At 39.7% G+C, this 20002-nt stretch overlaps 2 protein-coding genes across 4 annotated transcripts in view; both read right to left on the bottom strand.

Annotated features, from left to right (window-relative positions):
- The window catches only part of arhgap21b (Rho GTPase activating protein 21b), a 64439-nt gene extending 60431 nt beyond the window's left edge, over positions 1-4008 (bottom strand). The window contains exon 1 of the mRNA XM_062022637.1: positions 3783-4008. The gene's annotated coding sequence lies outside the window, so the exon portion shown is untranslated. The remainder of the gene's footprint in view (positions 1-3782) is intronic.
- A 2717-nt stretch (positions 4009-6725) lies between these two features.
- Positions 6726-20002, bottom strand: part of prtfdc1b (phosphoribosyl transferase domain containing 1b) — a 39759-nt gene continuing 26482 nt past the window's right edge. For all 3 annotated transcript variants that reach the window (XM_062022633.1, XM_062022634.1, XM_062022635.1), the window contains 4 exons: positions 18432-18514; positions 14839-14885; positions 11429-11505; positions 6726-11340 (listed from right to left, as the gene is read on the bottom strand). In XM_062022633.1, the coding sequence (XP_061878617.1) occupies positions 11293-11340; positions 11429-11505; positions 14839-14885; positions 18432-18514 (255 nt within the window). In that variant the 3' untranslated portion in view covers positions 6726-11292. The remainder of the gene's footprint in view (positions 11341-11428; positions 11506-14838; positions 14886-18431; positions 18515-20002) is intronic.

Here is a 20002-nt window from a genome sequence, read left to right as displayed (position 1 = left end):
TGGGAAACACTGTTATGTGCAACCTGGAGTTGCCGCAAGTTTTCTTCTGTTATACCTCACCCAAAGGGGTACCATGTGGGTGCAGTAAGCTCCAAACAAGTACACCTTTGCTTCATGAGAGAAGTGAAAATCTCTCACTAAGATATTGGCTTGGACATATAGCATTCTTCTCTGTCGAAGCATGTCAGCATCATCCTCCATCTCATAATTGATCATGTGGCCTAAATATATTTGGGTATATTTTGCCCACAAAACAATACAAAATATACCCAAACCAAAAACCCTGGATTAACTGTGATGTTCGGTCCAAGCTACATGCCCGCTCCACTGAATTTGTCTCAGGCAACGCTGAGGACTACAAGAAGGCCAGATATGACCTGAGTAAATCCATCAGCGAGGCCAAGGGACAATACAGACAAATTCTACTCCACCGCAGATTCCCGGCGCATGTGGCAAGGCCTGCAACACATCACAGACTACAAGCAGGGGAGCAGGGGGGGGTCACAAACAGCCAACGCTCACTGCCAGATGAGCTGAATGAGTTCTACGCCCGCTTCGAGGTCCTCAACACCAACCAACAGAGAGGGGTTCTGACCACAGAACGCACACGGGACCCACCACTCACTGTGACAACAGCAGAGGTACGTACAGTTCTGAGGAGAACAAACCCACGGAAGGCAGCCGGCCCAGACAACATCCCTCAACATCCCTGACCAGGCCCTCAGGGTGTGTTCATCAGAGCTGGCTGACGTACTTGCTGACATATACAACTTGTCACTAGCACAAGCTGTTGTGCCCACCTGCTTCAAGACTACCACCATCGTGCCCCTGCCAAAGAAAAACACTGTGACCTGTCTGAATGACTATCGCCCTGTTGCACTCACCCCAATAGTGATGAAGTGCTTCGAGAGGATAGTCATGTCACACATCAAGAAGACCATCCCAGACACACTGGACCCTCTACAGTTTGCCTACCGGCAGAACCGGTTCACTGAGCATGCAGTCACCGTCATCCACACCACCCTCACCCACTTAGAGGGCAAGGACACCTATGCCAGGCTATTATTCATCGACTACAACTCTGCTTTTAACACGGTCATCCCACAAAAACTCACTGCTAAACTCCTCACTGTTGGTCTAACACCGGCTCTCTGTGACTGGGTCCTGAACTTTCTCACAAACCGGCCCCAGTCAGTCAGAATCGGCAACCAGACATCAGGCACAAAGGTTCTAAGCATACCCCCCAAGGCTGCGTGCTGAGCCCCCTATTGTACACCCTCTTCACACACGACTGTGTGGCCTCCCAGAACAACACCAGTATCATCAAGTTTGCAGATGATACTACGGTCGTCGGACTGATCACCGGGGGAGCTGAGGCAGCGTACAGAAGGGAGATAGCGGAACTGGTGGCCTAGTGTTAGGATAATAATCTCTCCTTGAACACAGACAAGACCAAGGAGATGATTATTGACCCACGGAGAAGGAGTACCCACTACACACCTCTGTACATAGGGGGGACAAAGGTGGACAGGGTGAAAACCTTTAAATTCCTCGGGACCCACATCAGCGAGGACCTCACCTGGGATCACAACACCCAACAAACAATAAAGAAAGCCCAGCAGCGACTGTACTTCCTAAGAAGGCTGAGAAAATTTGGCATGCCACCCAAAATTCTCAGCAACTTCTATAGAAGTACGGTTGAGAGTGTCCTTACCAGCTCAATCACGGTCTGGTATGGAAACTGCATTGCTAAGGACAGGAAGGCACTCCAGCGAGTGATTAAAACTGCTCAGTACATATCATGAGCAGCCTTCCCCTTACTACAGGACATGTACTCTACCAGGGCCACCAGGAGAGCACACAACATCATAAAGTACAGTACACACCCCCAGCACAGTCTCTTCAGCCTCCTACCACCAGGCAGACGATACAGGAGCATGAAATCCAGGACTACGAGACTGACAAACAGTTTCTACCCACAGGCCATCAGGCTTGTGAATGCTAACTTGTGAATGCTAGCTCCCCCCCCCCCTCCTTTTGAACAAAAGACAGCTACCATGACCACCCCCGAACTGTTAACCATCACTGTAGACACGTTTCACCTTTGATCACTAAAGACACTTTAACTGCTGCTGTGACCCAATGTCACCTCCATATTTATACTGTTGACTGTCAATCAGAATGTGCAATAATGTTATGTTACTTACTGTGCCTTGTATATAAATTTTTATTTTTTATCTTTGGCTAAGTACCGTGTGACTTGTTGAAGGGTGGACTAGCAAAATAAGATTTTCATTGTACGGCAAACTGTCTGTTTAACTGTGCATATGACAATAAACAATCTTGAATCTCCCCCCCCCCTACCATGACCACCCCCAAACTGTTAACATCACTGTAGACACTTTTCACCTTTGATCACTGTAGACACTTTTCACCTTTGATCACTAAAGACACTTTAACTGCTCCTGTCACCCAATGTCACCTCCATATTTATACTGTTGACTGTCAATCAGAATGTGCAATAATGTTATGTTACTTACTGTGCCTTGTATATACATTTTAATTTATTTTTTTTATTTTTAGCTAAGTACCGTGTGACTTGTTGAAGGGTGGACTAGCAAAGTAAGATTTTAATTTTATGGCAAACTGTCTGTTTAACTGTGCATATGACAATAAACAATCTTGAATCTTAAATATTTTGCATTGGTGCACACAGACAGGGTTTGACCAGACACCTTGAAACCTGGGAAATGCAGATGTTTGATCCTCATTGGTCATTATACTTTATAATTATACTTGATGTCAAACTTGACTCCATAGTCTAGGCATACATTGAGAGGCTGTTAAATCCCTGCACTACTGTGTACTTTTTACTTATTCCCCTTTTTCCGAGTCATGTTTCCTTTTTTCCTGTTTGTTAACGACTTTCGGTTCATGCAAGTACATTTTACACTGCAGCCGTGGAATTTCCCCAATGTGGGATAATTAATGATAATAGTGATCAATGAAGATGAGTCATAAAACACCTGAGGAAAAACCTATGAAATACAATTAACAAAATATGAATAGACTGATTTAACTGATAGTGAAACGATGTGTGATGAGGTGGCGACTTGTCCAGGGTGACTGAAGCTGGGATAGGCTCCAGCCACCCCCGCGACCCCGGGAGGGACAAGCGGTAGAAACTGGATTGATGAAATTATTGTTAAAGAAAAAAAATAGTCTTAATAAAAGACGTCCAGGGTCGCCTTATGTTGGGCTCATTACTGTTAATCCGTTTCCCGATTAAACGTGAACCAAATGCTAATATGGATGAAAAAATGTTAAAAATATTATTTGTTGAGGGACAAAAAACACATGGACAAACCATTAGGATTGTTGTCGCAGCAACGTGGACACTAGTCGACGCTGCATCACCAATGACACGCAACAAGTGAAACAGGGGCGAATAAAATAAAGGCCATTCACCTTATATCTGTGTAAATATAAATGATTTTATACCCTGTATTTACAAAAAATAACAACATGTTTTCTGATTGAAAAATGGCCATTGTTTTGCTCGACCGATCGAATGATCGAAGCACACACGAACTAGACAGTTGAAATATAACTTATTTCATTAGTTTTAGCACAAATACACACACAATCTACCCAGAGAGTAACCGATAAGACGGTATCTTGTAAGCAAGGTTGGTCAAAATGGTAAACAAAGGTGACAATGAAACTTAACTCGTAGGGCTAGCTAGCAGCCATGCTAATAGTTGGAGTTGTAACAAAGTTACCTGAGTAGTTGCGGCGCGGTGTCGTTCCAGGCGAGCCACAGCGGCAGCGGTCGTCGATAAAAGAGAGTAAAAAAGCGAGTAAAACAAAAGTAAATGGGCTCCGAGGTGGGATGGCATAATGTAATTTAATTTGGGTATAAACGGCTTCCCACGCAAGGGAGGCGCATGGTGTCGTTCTGTGGCTGCCGGAGTTTTTTTTTTTTTTTGGCTTCGAGCGTTCCCAACTCTCTGGGAGTCCACCTTCGGTCAACAGGACACGCTGAGCCAATCACAGACGGCCTTGCATTTGATACGACCAATCAGGTGGGAGTTAACACGGACTAGCCACAGTACAGCCAAAGGCTTGTGTAGAACCGTTTAAGTCAGTGGTCCCCAACCACCGGTCCCAAGGTCCGTGAGGCATATGCTCCAAAACATTCACACAAATAATATGCTTTTTCTACACCAAAAGTAATGTATTTTTATCCAACTTCTTCTTCTTCTTCTTCTTCTTCTTCTTCTTCTTCTTCTTCTTCTTCTTCTTCTTCTTCTCCAGATTTTGGCGCGCTCTACCTTCCACTTTTTTCATCCGACTCAAACCATTCCAATCGCGGGCTTTCCCTTGACAAATTCCCAGATTTCCCAGAATTCCAGGTTTTCCGGGACATTTTTTCCCATTCAAAATGAATTGGCCATTTTTCAAACTTCCACCATTTCCAAATTTTTCAACTGATTCAAACCATTCCACCTTTAACATGTTCCACTTATCCTGGACATTAAAACTATAATTGTTTCAAGTAAAAAAAAAAATCCAGGAATTCCCAGAATTCCAGTTTTTTAAAACCCTTTTTTGACCCTTTTTTCTGGCAACTACTCCCTCCCCATTTTTCAACCCATTTAAACCGTTCTACTGTCAAAACATTCCTCTTAATCAGGACTAAAAACAAAGTTGTTTTTCGAACTGGAAACATTCCCGGTTTTCCCGAAATTCCAGGAATTCCTTAATACCATTTCTCAATTAAAAATGTTACTACTTCAACATTTCTTGACCGATTTGAAAAATTCCAACACCAACGATTTGAACTCATTGAAAAAATTTTGCATTTTCCAAAAAATGTCCTCTTTTCCCGAAATCCCCAAATTTCCATGAAATTCCCATTGAAAAGAATGGGACATTTTTCAAAGTTCCACAATTCCCACTCAAACTGTTCCTACTTCAAAATATTCAGCCTGTTCAAGAATTGTGTGCTCCCTTTCAAAAACTGTAAAAAAAATCCCGGATTTCCAAGAATTCTCAGTTTTTAGGGACATTGTCCCCATTCCAAATGAATTATAAATTTTTCACACTTTCACAATTCTAACATTTTTCAACCTATTCAAAATATTCCACCTTCAACATGTTCCACTCATCCTGGACATTCAAACCAAGTATTTCCCAAGTTCCAAACCAAATTCCGGTTTTCCTGGAAATACAAATGCTTCAACATTCAAAACATTCCAACATTCAAAATATTCTTCCATTCATACTTCATTCTGTCAGCATTGGAGCATTCACATGCAATTCCTTCAGGAATTGCCTCATCTAGTTAATTTATAAACTACCACATGTTTTCCGACTTAACTTTCAGATTGTAGCCAAAGGCTAATTTTTTTGCTGTTTTTATCTGCCACACGTAGAAAGCTGGTCCGTGAAAGTACGGTAATACATACATTAAACCGGTCCCTGTTGGAAAAAAGGTTGGGGAACCCTGTTTTAAATATTTTGATTTTAGGGAATGTTAATCAAACACAATCACCATGGTAGTGTGCACATACATATATGTAAAATTACATTTTACAAAACAAGGGGGTCAAGTTTTGGTCAACATGGTAGTGCATGAGGAATGTAATAATATGTGCAGGCCATTTAAGTGCACACTTCTGCGGGGAGTTGGCTGACTGAGAGGATTGCTGTGCTCCATTCCTCAGGGGCCCCCACCAACAAATGTCCCCCTTTATCCGCAGTCGAACAGAAGGGGCCACCTGTTTCTTTTGGCCATGGTTGGATTTTGTTGCAGCAGCGGCAGCAGAGGTCAGCTCAGGCAGGATACTTTCACAAAGCTTGCCTGTCACTGTCTATATATGCACATAAACAACTCTCAAAACATTGTCAAAAGTACAAGTTGAAAAATATACTCAAACAAAAGTAACTGAATCAAAATGTACTAAGTTACTTTTCACTGCAAAAAAGGTGGCAAAAGCCTCAAACCAAGTGGAGTAAAGGTGACAAAACAAAATTGCCCTTCCCATCCTTTACTGTGTACTGTTTCCAGCATTTGTTTTTCAATTTATATTGTTTTCTCTGTTCATGTAAAATAGTATAAAGAAAACACACTCTGGTATAAGGATTTTTAACATGTATTTTTTTTTTTTAAAGTACACCTACACATCACAACTATTTTGTTACAGTAATGCTAGTAAATAATTTGCTAATTTCTACATGTGACAGCTGTGGAAAATAAATCCTAATAAACTGACTGTATAAAAAAAAAGGGATTTTCAAACTGTGGCACACGCACCAGTAGTGGTACACGTTGCTCCATCTAGTGCAGGGGTCGGCAACCCAAAATGTTGAAAGAGCCATATCGGACCACAAATACAAAAAAGTAATCGATCTGGAGCCGCAAAAAAATAAAAGCCCTATATACCTGTTATAATGAAGGCAATACATGAAGTGTCCATATTAGCCTACTATCAAAATGACTATGTGTTGCAGGCTGACGCAAATCTTTGTTGACAGAAATGTTGAAATGCAATATTTATTCTACACATTTTTACAACATTGGAAAACATTAGTACAACTTCTGGGAGGGTGAGATAACTCCTGGAAATGACCGTCAATAGTATAGATGTGTGTGTCCAAGTTAAAGGAAACAACAGGCCGTCATCTTCTAATGGATTTATTACAATCTTTGCAAGCTGGGTAACGGTTACTGTGGTTTGGAACAACATGGCGCACAAACAAATATCAGAAATGTAGCCAATATTACATACATGAAACAAAAATAAACTAAATACACAGAGGACATAAGTAAAGGAAATTAAATTAGCTCAAATGTAGCTACAAACGAGGCATTATGATGCAATATGTACATACAGCTAGCCTAAATAGCATGTTAGCATGGATTAGCTTGCAGTCATGCAGTGACCAAATATTCCTGATTAGCACTCCATAACAAGTCAATAACATCAACAAAGCTCACCTTTGTGCATTCACGCACGGTATAAAACGTTTGGTGGACAAAATGAGACAAAGAAGGAGTGACATAAAACACGTCTTTCTGTGGCAGCGTCGGAGAAAGTTATACATGTTAAACTGTTGAGTCACAGTCCACACAACAGTGAGTTCAAGGGCCGCTGAAATTAGTAGGACAAAACGGCGCTTTACAAATACTCTCATCAGTGAAGCACAAACATATTAAACAGTGGGCTTTCCAACAATTAGGAAGGTTTGTGTCGTGTTTGTCCTCCTACAGAAACCATATTAAAACAAAAAACATTTTTCATCGCATTTTTTTTCCATTTCCATACATTTTTGAAAAAGCTCCATGGAGCCACCAGGGCGCCGCTAAAGAGCCACATGTGGCTCTAGAGCCGCGGGTTGCTGACCATCGATCTAGTGGAATGCCAAAGAATCACTTAAAAATTTAAACAAAGCGTTATTGTTCAAACTGTGGGTAATGTTTCAGTGGCCAAACATTTTTTATTATGCTTTTTCAATAAAAACTCTGCTATTTTCTTATGAATGTTTAGGCCTACTATGCCACTGTATTTTAATGTTGGTCATTATGGTAATACTTGAAGAGCCAAGTGTTTTCTGAGGTGGTACTTGGTGGAAAAAAGTTTGAGAACCACTGGTATGAGTACATAATTTGCATATGTAAGCGCATCAAGAGAGATACTCCATCTTTGCTGACAGTAATTCCCTGTGCTTTGGACTACACTGTATAGTTTACTTAGTTAATCATACCATAGCAGGATATGAAAGTACAATACATGGCATTGAGGCAGAAAGGAAACATACTTAAAACAAAATCTCTCAAATAATGTATCCAAAGTAGTTTTTTTATGAGTGTTTTTGGTATGTTTGCACTTTATTTTCTCATAGTTTACAGATGAAGCAACATAACAGAAAAAAACAAGCCAAAACCCAAAACCAGTGAAGTTTGCACGTTGTGTAAATCGTAAATAAAAACAGAATACAATGATTTGCAAATAATTTTCTACCTAGATTCAATTGAATAGACTGCAAAGACAAGATACTTATCGTTCGAACTGGTAAACTGTGTTATTTTTTTTCAAATATTAGCTCATTTGGAATTTGATGCCTGCAACATGTTTCAAAAAAGTTCGCACATGTGGCAAAAAAGACTGAGAAAGTTGAGGAATGCTCATCAAACACTTATTTGGAACATCCCACAGGTGAACAGGCTAATTGGGAACAGGTGGGTGCCATGATTGGGTATTAAAGCAACTTCCATGAAATGCTTAGTCATTCACAAACAAGGATGGGCTGAGGGTCACTACTTTGTGAACAAAGGTGTGAGCAAATTGTCGAACAGTTAAGGAACAACATCTCTCAACGAGCGATTGCAAGGAATTTAAGGATTTCACCGTCTACGGTCCGTAATATCATCAAAAGGTTCAGAGAATCTGAAGAAATCACTGCACGTAAGCGGCAAGGCCGAAAACCAACATTGAATGCCTGTGACCTTCGATCCCTCAGATGGTACTGCATCAAAAAGCGACATCAGTGTGTAAGGGATATCACCACATGGGCTCAGGAACATTTCAGAAAACCACTGTCGGTAACTACAGTTTGTCGCTACATTTGTAAGTGGAAGTTAAAACTCTACTATGCAAAGCAAAAGCCATTTATCAACACCCAGAAATGCCGCCAGCTTTGCTGGACCTGAGCTCATCTAAGATGGACTGATGCAAAGTGGAAAATAATTTCACCTGACAAGCTTAAAAAATTGGTATCCTCAGTTCCCAAACCTTTACTGAGTGTTGTTAAAAGGAAAGGCCATGTAACACAGTGGTAAAAATGGCCCTGTGCCAACTTTTTAAAGTTAATGATTATTTGCAAAAAAAAAAAAAATTTCTCCGTTGAAACATTAAATATGTTGTCTTTGCAGTTTATTCAATTGAATATAAGTAGAAAATTATTTGCAAGTAACGGTATTGTTTTTATTTACGATTTACACAACGTGCCACTTTCACTGGTTTGGTTGTTTGTAGGAAAATATGTTGTCGTAACAAACGAATGGTAAATATTAGTAATCCAACATTTGGCATTGTCAGCATGCCGCAATACTAAATAATGTACTGCAAATGTTTTTCTACTAACTTATGCTTCCATGAGTCAAAAGTCACAGCTAAAACCAAGATACTGCAGTAATGCTGTGTCCTATAGCGTTAAATGGTTCCATGTGGAAATCATCGTCACGGTTTTATAAAGGTCATGCTGTCAATCCACTTAAACAGCATGTGAAAAACCGTTTTGTTTAAATAGCACTCAGCGTCCCCAGCTTAAAGACCAAGAGTCATATGTCAGGTGTATACAAAGAGCACAACAGTTCAACACAAATGACTCTTTTGTGCCTTTTTGGCTCATTTGTGGGGCACCTATTTCTGTTTTTCCACCCTGTAATGGTGACCTGACATGCTCTACAATATGATTGACAATAATAAACAGTCGCTACAAAGGTCCATAGAAAAAAGGATAACATCTTAGGAGGGCGTCACATTTTAATACATATAAAATACATTTAATCTGGCAATGACACCAAAAAGTTGCTCAAGGAAGTCGATCCAATTAAAGACATCAATGTAAAAAGGAATACCAAAAAAAAGGTCCAGTTGTGTTAAAAATGCTACACGGTTCTGACAAGAACAATGGTGAAATGTTAAAAAAGACAACAATCGTTTTATTTCCAAATGCTACATTTTTTCTACTTAAAAACATATTTAGAGAGGATTAACTTCCATTTTTCTGGTTATGACAACCAGTCCCTTACACTGCATTGAGCAAAACAATAATATAAGGCAAAAAGAGCAGAATTCCAGTCTTTTCCATGCAAGTTTTGTCTATGCAGTGAAGCCTCTACATACTCTTCCATACTCCATTAAGTAGAAATACCCAACATACGTCAGTTCAATTAGCATCAAAGTATCAACTATGTACGTTTGGATTTTTTGGCCAAAAAAGTTAGCTACTTGAAAAAAAAAATAGCACACCCCGTGGGTTATAATTAATCTACTTATAAACCGATGCACACAAAATGGCGAAAATGTGTTTAAAAAATGCACCCTTACTGTGTTGCCTGTGCTATTATTTTTCTGACAAATATACCACTTTGTGGCGCTGTTATTAAACACCCTGTATGGACTTGAAATTTCCCACACATCTTAACAAGATTTAGAAAACAGTCTAGTGCACAGGAGTCAAACTCAAGGACCGGGGCCCAGCCTGAAAAAACTAGGTTTCAATAAAATGCTTATTTAAAGAAATATATTTTTTTACTAAATGCATTCGTTCTTTAAATTTTGACAGAAAAAATGTGTATTTTAAACTTCAATATTATCTGATCATACCAATTATATTATTATATACCGTACTGTATTGCAAAACTATTTTTGTGAGATAAAAACAAATAGTTAAATATCTGCTTGTCACCTTTATTTGTGATTTTAAAGCATGTTATACATAAAAAAAATCTAATAATCAAATGCATATACATTTCAATTAATCATGATTCATCACAGGTTATTACCTGCATGCATAGTGTGATTTAATTTAAAAATAACAGCCCTCTTGAAGCAGCCCTTACTGGGATGTGGCCCTCAATGAAAAATAGTTTTGACACCCCTGGGCAAGTGCAACTTTAGGGAAATGAGCTGAATCACCAAATTTAGCACTTGCCTTTGGGGGACTGGCACATGTCTGTAACATTTGATTGTAAAACATGGCCACCATTCACAAGAGCGTACTGTAGCTTGACAACTAAAAGTTCATAAGTTATTGAACATTTTCCTAATGATTATTAAACGTTTAGGATACTTGTGTTACGGGTATGCTAGCATGTCTCCCAAAACATTTTGACCGCAAGCCATAACTCTAAGGTATTTTGATTGTTTTGACAGCAATTAACTTGTGTGACAAGTTAAACAGTTAAAAACTAACACTTGAGAGGCATTGTGTCTTTGTCAGTGGTCATTAAAGGCAGGATAAAATGTTACATTAAAACTTGTCCGTGCAGTTGATAAAAGATTTATGGTGGCAAGTTTGACCCTGGAACAGACCATTCCCAATGAGATATATTGTTTCCAAGCTTGATGTTCCACCTTCCGAGGTTCCACTGTATGAGGAATTCCACCACAGCTTAAACAGCAGCATCACATATGGAATGTTGAACCATGACATCAGAGGACAAATGCCCCCATAGCAGCTGTAAGAGGGCGGAAATGTGTGAGACCACGACTCCTTCCCTCACATCTTGTATTTCAGCTTGCCACTTTCGCTGATCACGCAGATATGCTAGAGGGGGGGGGGGGGGGGAGTAAAACGGCGGTCAAATAGGAGATAAGAAAGTGAGTTCCAAAACAAAACAAAGCCTCTCACTTACGTTGAGGTCTCTAAAATACTCGTTGTAGTCCAACGCGTATCCCACCACGAAGCGATCGGGTATCTCAAAGCCGACGTCTGCAATGAAAGAGAAATAGAAATTGTGAGTTAATTCACCGTTTATTGACTCGCGCAAAAAAAAAAAAAGGTTGAACATAATGTTTTAAATGTTAATGAGCATAGCATATAGTATATACCAGTGGTGTGCCGTCAGGGCTAGCAAGGCCTTCTCTGCTGGCCTAACATAACCAGAAATCATGATCATAATTTAAGTATTTTTTTTATTTACTTTCCCTAAATATCTAAAAGTATTCATATTTTCTTCATGTCATATTATGCTCTTTCCAATGCTGTAGTTTTTAGGTTAGAGTTTGTATTCAATCAGAATTCAGCTAGCTTATGTTGCCATGCTATACGAAATCTGCGCGGGGGCTTCAGAATCAACAATGCGGGCGTCTTTGCACTGTAAGTGAACGTGGACATACAGTTGATAGACAATTGCGATAGCCAATCAGATCACGAGTTGCTGTCAGTAAGGCCTTCTAGCTGGCCTAACGCTGTGACTGGATACTCACTTGGGAGTCCCAAGTGAGTATCCAATCAGAAGTTGCGAAAACAGGAAGTGGCACCGGAGCCATACGAGCCATAGAAAGCCACAGAAAAAAGACCGGTACAATAACCATGAAGATAAAGTGTTTGTCTTACACCTAGTAATCCGCTGTGGACAGACGAAGACAAGCAATGCAGGTTTAGCGAGCGGTGCGTGCTCCCGCGAAGGAAATACATTTTTGGCAGGCAATCACATTTTGGCACAACACCGGCGGTGAAATGGTTTGCTCGCCACTTTCACACGAATCAACCGACTACGAGCGGTACCACTGGCTTATACGGCGTCGGATGGGTGCTACCAATTGTGACTTCAAATATTGGATTTCTTTATTTTTTCATGTTTCATTTGTTTTATACAATTCTTTTAATTTTGACAGTAACATGTAAGATATGTTTCAATTGCTGAAGCGGGTTTATTGAATGTTAAATGCGCCGAAAAATAGACCCATTTAAACACTGTTGAGGGGATTCAATGGCCAGTAGCGTGCAAGTGGGTTTCTGTATAGCAGGGGTGTCCAAAGTGTGGCCCGCAGCTCATTTTTAATTTGGCCCACGACACCAGCAAAATACAATTTGTGCTTAGGAAAAATGGAACCAGACCAAATTCCCCTAAAATGGGACCTGAAAACCAAAAGTGCTGTTAACCTGTGCGTCTTTTACATGGTGTTTGATGAACGTATGTACACATTTCTTGCAAGATATGGTAAGATTTAGAGTTTGCAAAAGCTAAATATTAATAATAATAAGTATTGATAAAGACTAATTATAAGATGAATAATTGATTTAACTAAATTGTACTAGTTTTTTGTTACGTTTCGTTTTATGTAGTTGCAGAGACGGCAGGCAAGTGCAGAAAAGAATGGTAATGGTAAGATTTTGAGTGTGCTCAGCCTTATAATGTAATAATCATACTAATATTGATAAATAATTAAATAATGAGAATAATTGATTCAACTACTTTGTATTAGTTTTTGTTACGTTAGGCACTCCAGGGTGCAGAGACGGCAGGCAAGTGCAGAAAATAAGTCTTCTTTACCAGAGAAAGGTAGGTGCACAAATGGAAAAGAGACGTATGAAGTGCAAAAGGTACAACGTTGGGGTACAAAGCAAAATAATCCAGTCCCCAAAAGCATCCTGATTGGCAACCAGGCACAGGTGACGGCGCCAGCGCTCAGCTGGCAAATGGAGGAAAAAAGGACGTGGAACAAAAAATAAGAGCGCTGGACAGGAAATCATGCAAAATAAAAAAAAACTAATAATAACTGGCTTGTAAGAGGTTTTCGGGTCTTGAATGTACAAAAAAGTACAAAGTAGCCCCTAGAGCACATATGTCAGAGTCAAGGCCCGCGGGCCATATCCGGCCCGCGAGAAGGTTTTTTACGGCCCTTGGGATGATCTTGATTTATTATTAGAACCGGCCCGCAGACCGCAGATCTTTATTTTTTTTTTTTTTTTTTTTTTTTTTTTTTTTTAGACCGCAGATCTTTTACACGCACCAAGCGGATGCCGGTCCAAGGTTCCGAAAGGGGGCGAGCGGCCCGCCGGGACGCGCCTGCCGGCCGAAGGGCTGCAGCCCGGCCGTCAGTCGCGGAGCCCGCCGTGCCACGCGCGCCAAGGGGGCGGGCCGAAACCCGGCCCCGAGGCCCTGAGACTTCTGCTTTGTTTCCCCAAACCGCGCGTCACCGCCGGGCCCGCACCACCGTCGGGCTGCAGCCCGAGCGTCGGTGGCGGAACCCGTCATGTGCCGCGCGCGCCAAGCGGAGCGGGGGGGTCAAGCGGGCCGAAACCCGCAGGCCACCCCCTCACCACGAGGCCCTGAGACTTCTGCGTTTGACCCCTACGCGCGGCCCGTCGGGACGCGCCCGCCGTCAAGCCACGAGGGCCAGCCGTCGGGTCGCGGAGCCCGCCGTGCCACGCGCGCCAAGGGGCGGGCCGAAACCAGCGGGGGGTTTCGGGCACCCAACTCGCCTCCCTCCCACGGAGGGAGGAGGGGGGTTTAATGTGAACATTACTGTGCAATCACATATTTAGAGTTTTTACTCAATTCAAGTTTAAAAGTTAAAGTTTAATATTTGTTTTCACTGCATGTTACTTCTCCTTAAACAAAGTGTTGTTTTTGATTTATAGATTTTTGCACTTTATTTTATTGTATTTCAATTTAATTATATTTTAAAAATATTTCAGTTGAGTGGATGATAGAAAATTGCTATTATTGTTTTTTTCTTTGAAGTAAATTTAGCCCACTTTTGCTAAAATAGAAAATATAGGCTACTGATGGTGCCTTGAATACCGGTTTCTTTCATTTAATGTTCATGTTATGGGGATTTTTATATAAAGGAAATTTGTCTTTTGTGTCTGTTGAAAATTAAAGATTACTGACAGAGCCATAAGAAAATATTGCTTTATTTATCTGATCATATTGGAATATATTTGTTAGGTTTTCAGTAGGTTCAATTAGGTTCACTAGACTATATGCGTCATTTAAAAAATTTTCAATGAACATTCGAACAGTCCGGCCCTCGGCTTGTAGCTAAATTTTTTATTTGGCCCTCCGTCCATTTGACTTTGACACCCCTGCCCTAGAGCCTTCAACTTTTCTGTATGCGGCCCTTGCTGGAAAAAGTTTGGACACCCCTGCTGTATAGTATCTCTAGCCATGTGGTGACATAAATTACGGTATTTTGAGAGGTGAAGTCGGACTAAGTAGGACATCACTGAAGGCCTAGGTGAGAAACGCACGGCCCGCCACTGGTATATACAGTACATACAGTGTGGGAGGCCACTGGTATATACAGTACATACAGTGTGGGAGGCGTGCAGTGTTGTGAGGCACCCTCTTCACCAGCAATCTGAGGATAAAAAACAGACGTTATTACCAAATTGTATTCTATATTCGAGGTAGTTTATTCACTTTTCAACAGTACTATATGTGTCACAAAGTCTGTGTTTGAACTTGGTGGTGTTCTGGTGTGGGCCAAAAATAAATTTAAAAAAGTAAGGTGCAATTCTTGGTGCGATTTGCTTAGCGTTCACACTGGTATTTTTCTTAAATCATGGCTTCATAGTAAAAATCATAGGGTGTCCTAATTGCGGCCCAGGGACCAATTCTGGCCCTTACCTCGTTTTTATTGCCCTCCAAATATTCAGAAATTGTAATTAAATTCACTATAAAAAGGATGAGCGCTGTCGATTTAAAAAGTGAATGTATGTGATTAATCACAAAAAAATATTGCATTAATCATGTTATCTATTTTGACCCAACATGCTCCTTTACTTTACCTCAAAAGCGGCTTCGGTTGTTTTACCGTCAATGCATACATCAATGCAAAGATGAGTAAGGAGACTCCGACTGTTGTGCTCCCTGGCAAATTTCAATTCAAATTACACCCAATGTCACTTTTGATAAAACAGTTATCAAGTTTTGAGCAAATAAATGATGTATACTTAGTCACTTTTTTAATTGTGTAGGACATTCAGACAATAAAACTGGTGCTGTATAAGTATTATATAAGGGAGCTATAGCTATTCTAGCGCTTTATTTATTTTTTTCCCTGTGGTGATGAGCTACAGTATGTCTCCTTTTATTATAATGGTTGTCCACACATTTTTTTTTTATTGCTATGTTTATTTTCCTATGATACTGTGCCGAGTCTTTGATTTGTTTTGTATAATTTTAAATTTTGTCTATTATTTGTGCACTTTTCATTTTTCATTTAGTGTATCAATTGATTGACCACAGCTGTGACTATTTAAGTGCATCGCTTCCTGTTGGGGATTGCACACTACACTGACAAAGACATTGTCGAAACAGGTCTGTGTTTAGTAGCGCCTGCACAGTCTTTATTAAAATTATTAGAAGGACACGAGTGTTGCTGGCCTTGCTTTTTCTTCAAGTGCACTTTTTGCCGTGCACCTCTTTATTTTTGTTTTATTAAGTTTTTTGGAGAGTGCATGTTTTTCCTGTATTTTGTAACTCTGGCTGTTGTGCTCCCTGGAAAAAATTTCAATTCAAAATACACCCCAATGTCACTTTCGATAAAACAGTTATCAAGTTTTGAGCAAATAAATTACGTGTATTTAGTCACTTTTTTCAATTGTGTATGACATTCTGACAATAAAACGGCATGTGTCAAAATATTGGGTTAATGTGTTAGTTATTTGAATTTAGTGTGATTAATCATGATTGATCACAATTCAAAAGTGTGATTAATCTGATTTTTAATAATATTTGACAGCACTACAAATATTATATCTAATTTAGTGCTGTCAAAAAAAAAACATTTATTAATCAGATTAATCACACTTTTGAATTTGGAATAATCATGATTAATCACAGGTTATTACTCACCTGTATAGTTTAAATCAGAGGTGTCAAACTCATTTTAGCTCAGGGGCCGCATGGAGGAAAATCTGTGCACACGCTATTAAAATCATGGCATTAAAACTGAAAAATAAAGACAACTTCAAATTGTTTTCTTTGTTTTACTTTGGCCAAAAGTAGAACTAACACATTCTGAAACTATTACAACAAAAATGTAGAAAAAAATACCAGCAGCAGTAAAGTTTAGATTCATGAAGGAAAGAAGAAAATGAATGAATGTTTATAACTGATTACATTTACATATTCATAAAAATGTGTTTTCTTTAGTATTATTTTTCTTAATGAATTAAGTAACGTTTATGACAACCTTTTTCCAAAACACAATATAGAGTGTGAGATATAACAGGATACTGCATACATTTATCATTTGTTTACAAAACAGTTAAAAAAATTTGGGACCCCCAAAAATTTACTGTGGAACCCTATTTTTCTGACTTGATGGGGTCCCTGGAACCCCATTTTGGCTGTGGCCTGCGGGCCGATTCTAATACTAATCAATAGATCGACAGATAAATTGCGGGCCTCGACTTTGACATCCCTGGTTTAAATGAACACAAATGCAATTTTATTGTCATCCAGGAATATTTTATAAAAATGTGTTACTTGAATGCACTACATATATTTGCTCCCAACTCAGTAAAAGTTGTATCTAAAGTTCAGTCAGGGTTTATTTTGAAGTGAAATTTGCCAGCGAGCACACCAGTCAGGATCTACTCAATTATCTTTGCACTGACATATGCATTTGATCACTGACCGCATAAAAACCCATCCCACCTTTCAGGTAACTATCTACAGTTAAGGTAATGGAGCATGTAAGGTCAAAATAAATTGCTTTGGTTAATGCGTGTATATACATGATTATTGCAATATTTCTTGTGCTTAATGACATGAGTTGACTCGTTATGTTTAACAGCCCTGACAATTAGATATGACATTAGCACCTATAACACAAAGCTAAGATGTCAACATTTTCTTCAAATAGCTTAGCATACATACAGTACAGGCCAAAAGTTTAGACACACCTTTTCATTCAATGTGTTTTCTTTATTTTCATGATTGTAGATTGTCACTGAAGGCATCAAAACTATGAACACATGTGGAGTTATATACTTAACAAAAAAAAGTGAAATAACTGAAAACATGTTTTATATTGTAGTTTCTTAAAAATAGCCACCCTTTGCTCAGATTGCCGCTTTGCACTCTTGGCATTTTCTCGATGAGCTTCAAGAGGTAGTCACCTGAAATGGTTTTCACTTGGGGGGGCGTGGCGCTTTTGGGAGAGTGGCCGTGCCAGCAAACTGAGGGTTAGTGGTTCAATTGTCACCTACTACCAACCCCGTCACATCCGTTGTGTACTTGAGCAAGACACTTCACCCTTGCTCCTAATGGGTCGTGGTTAAGGCCTGCATAGCAGCTCCCGCCATCAGTGTGTGAATGGGTGGATGTGGAAATAGTGTCAAAGCGCTTTGAGTACCTTGAAGGTAGAAAAGCGCTATACAAGTATAACCCATTTTACCATTCTTTTTTTTTTTACTTCACAGGTGTGCTTGAAGCTCATCGAAAGAATGCCAAGAGTGTGTAAAAGTACATAACTCCACATGTGTTCATTTATAGTTTTGATGCCTTCAGTGACAATCTATAACACATTGAATGAGGAGGTGTGTCCAAACTTTTGGCCTGTACTGTACTGTATATGACAAAGGGTATTATATTTAACTCATTACGTTCCAACTTTACTCTTTTTTACATTTTATTTTTCTTCATAAATTGATAAGTATTAAAAAACAGCTGCAGGTAACAAGCGAGTCTCTCAAGCTTGTTTGGTGCACACCAGGATTCGATTTGACCAAGCGAACCGTACTAGCACAGCAAAAACGTACCAGGGTTCCTTTAAACCGGAGCAAACGTGACACGTGTGAACGCACCCTTATTCTCTCGTCGAGACTGAAAGGCTGCGGAAATTGAGTGATTCACAAAGCGGTACATGTTTTGTTTCCGCAGAGTCATAACTCACCCGGCAACTTTGATCATTTTGGGCTTGAAGGCCTCGACGTGCTTCAGGAGAGCCTTCAGGGTCTTACCGGTGCCGATTATGCCCTGAGTCGCCCGGGCAGGCAAGACAGGAAAACAGGATTGAGAAAGCACAAGATTACCAACCAGGAATTTCCAGACAAAGAGCTGATTAATTTCACAGCGTGAAAGCGGGAGAAGTTAGTCAGCTGTGTTTGTATTCCGTGACCTATTAGAACTGGGAGAGCCTTCAAAATTAAATCTGGCTTCCAGTGAATGAACAAAAACACACAACTGACCTCTTGTACTGGAAAATACAGAGGTATGGAGTAACTGGAGTGAGTTGACTAGTTACAGAGAAACTACTAGAATGACACGCAAATGGATCAGCAGAAAAATTGTACACCTTTATAGCTACAAACTATTTACTTTACTATCACATATAGTAGTTAAAATCACTTTGTTAAAAGCATGTTAAAAATCAACTTAACCATTACCCTATAAATGTTTGAATTGTGTCCATAAGATTTAAAGTCATTATTAAGGGAACAAATATATATTTTTACAAATGTATATCACTATATATGGAAAAAAACACACTGAAATTATTCATCAGGTAACACATTTTGATGTATTATTTGGTCTATCCTAGCAGGTACTAATACAGGAAAGTGGCAAAGAATATGTATCTATTTACATTTTGTACAATAAGTTGCATGTCCATTGTCCAAAAGTATCTACAGTCGATACGCTTTCTCGATACGTTCATATATCCATCCATCCATTTTCTACCACTTGTCCCTCTTGGGGTCGCGGGGGTGCTGGAGCCTATCCCAGCTGCATTCGGGCGGAAGGCAAAGAACACCCTGGACAAGTCGCCACCTCATCACAGGGCCAACAAGAGATAGACAACATTCACACACACATTCACATACTAGGGCCAATTTTAGTGTTGCCAATCATATACACATTTAAATGTGCACACACACACACACACACACACACACACACACACACACACACACACACACACACACACACACACACACACACACACACACACACACACACACACACACACACACACACACACACACACACACACACATTTATACACACATTTATATACATAGTACAGGCCAAAAGTTTGGACACACCTCATTCAATGCGTTTTCTTCATAGTCATGACTATTTACATTGTAGATTGTCACTGAAGGCATCAAAACTATGAATGAACACATGTGGAGTTATGTACTTAACAAAAAAGGTGAAATAACTGAAAACATGTTTTATATTCTAGTTTCTTTAAAATAGCCACCCTTTGCTCTGATTACTGCTTTGCACACTCTTGGCATTCTCTTGATGAGCTTCAAGCACACCTGTTAAAGTGAAAACCATTTGAGGTGACTACCTCTTGAAGCTAATCGAGAGAATGCCAAGAGTGTGCGAAAAAGTAATCTGAGCAACGGGTGGCTATTTTGAAGAAACTAGGATATAAAACATGTTTTCAGTTGTTTCACTTTTTTTTTGTTAAGTACATAACTCCACATGTGTTCATTCATAGATTTGATGCCT

Source organism: Entelurus aequoreus, linkage group LG16 (assembly GCF_033978785.1).
Source record: "Entelurus aequoreus isolate RoL-2023_Sb linkage group LG16, RoL_Eaeq_v1.1, whole genome shotgun sequence".
In the NCBI taxonomy this organism is placed as follows: domain Eukaryota; kingdom Metazoa; phylum Chordata; class Actinopteri; order Syngnathiformes; family Syngnathidae; genus Entelurus; species Entelurus aequoreus.
The sequence above is the reverse complement of the archived record's forward strand: the minus strand, read 5'-3'. Positions and strand labels throughout refer to the sequence as shown.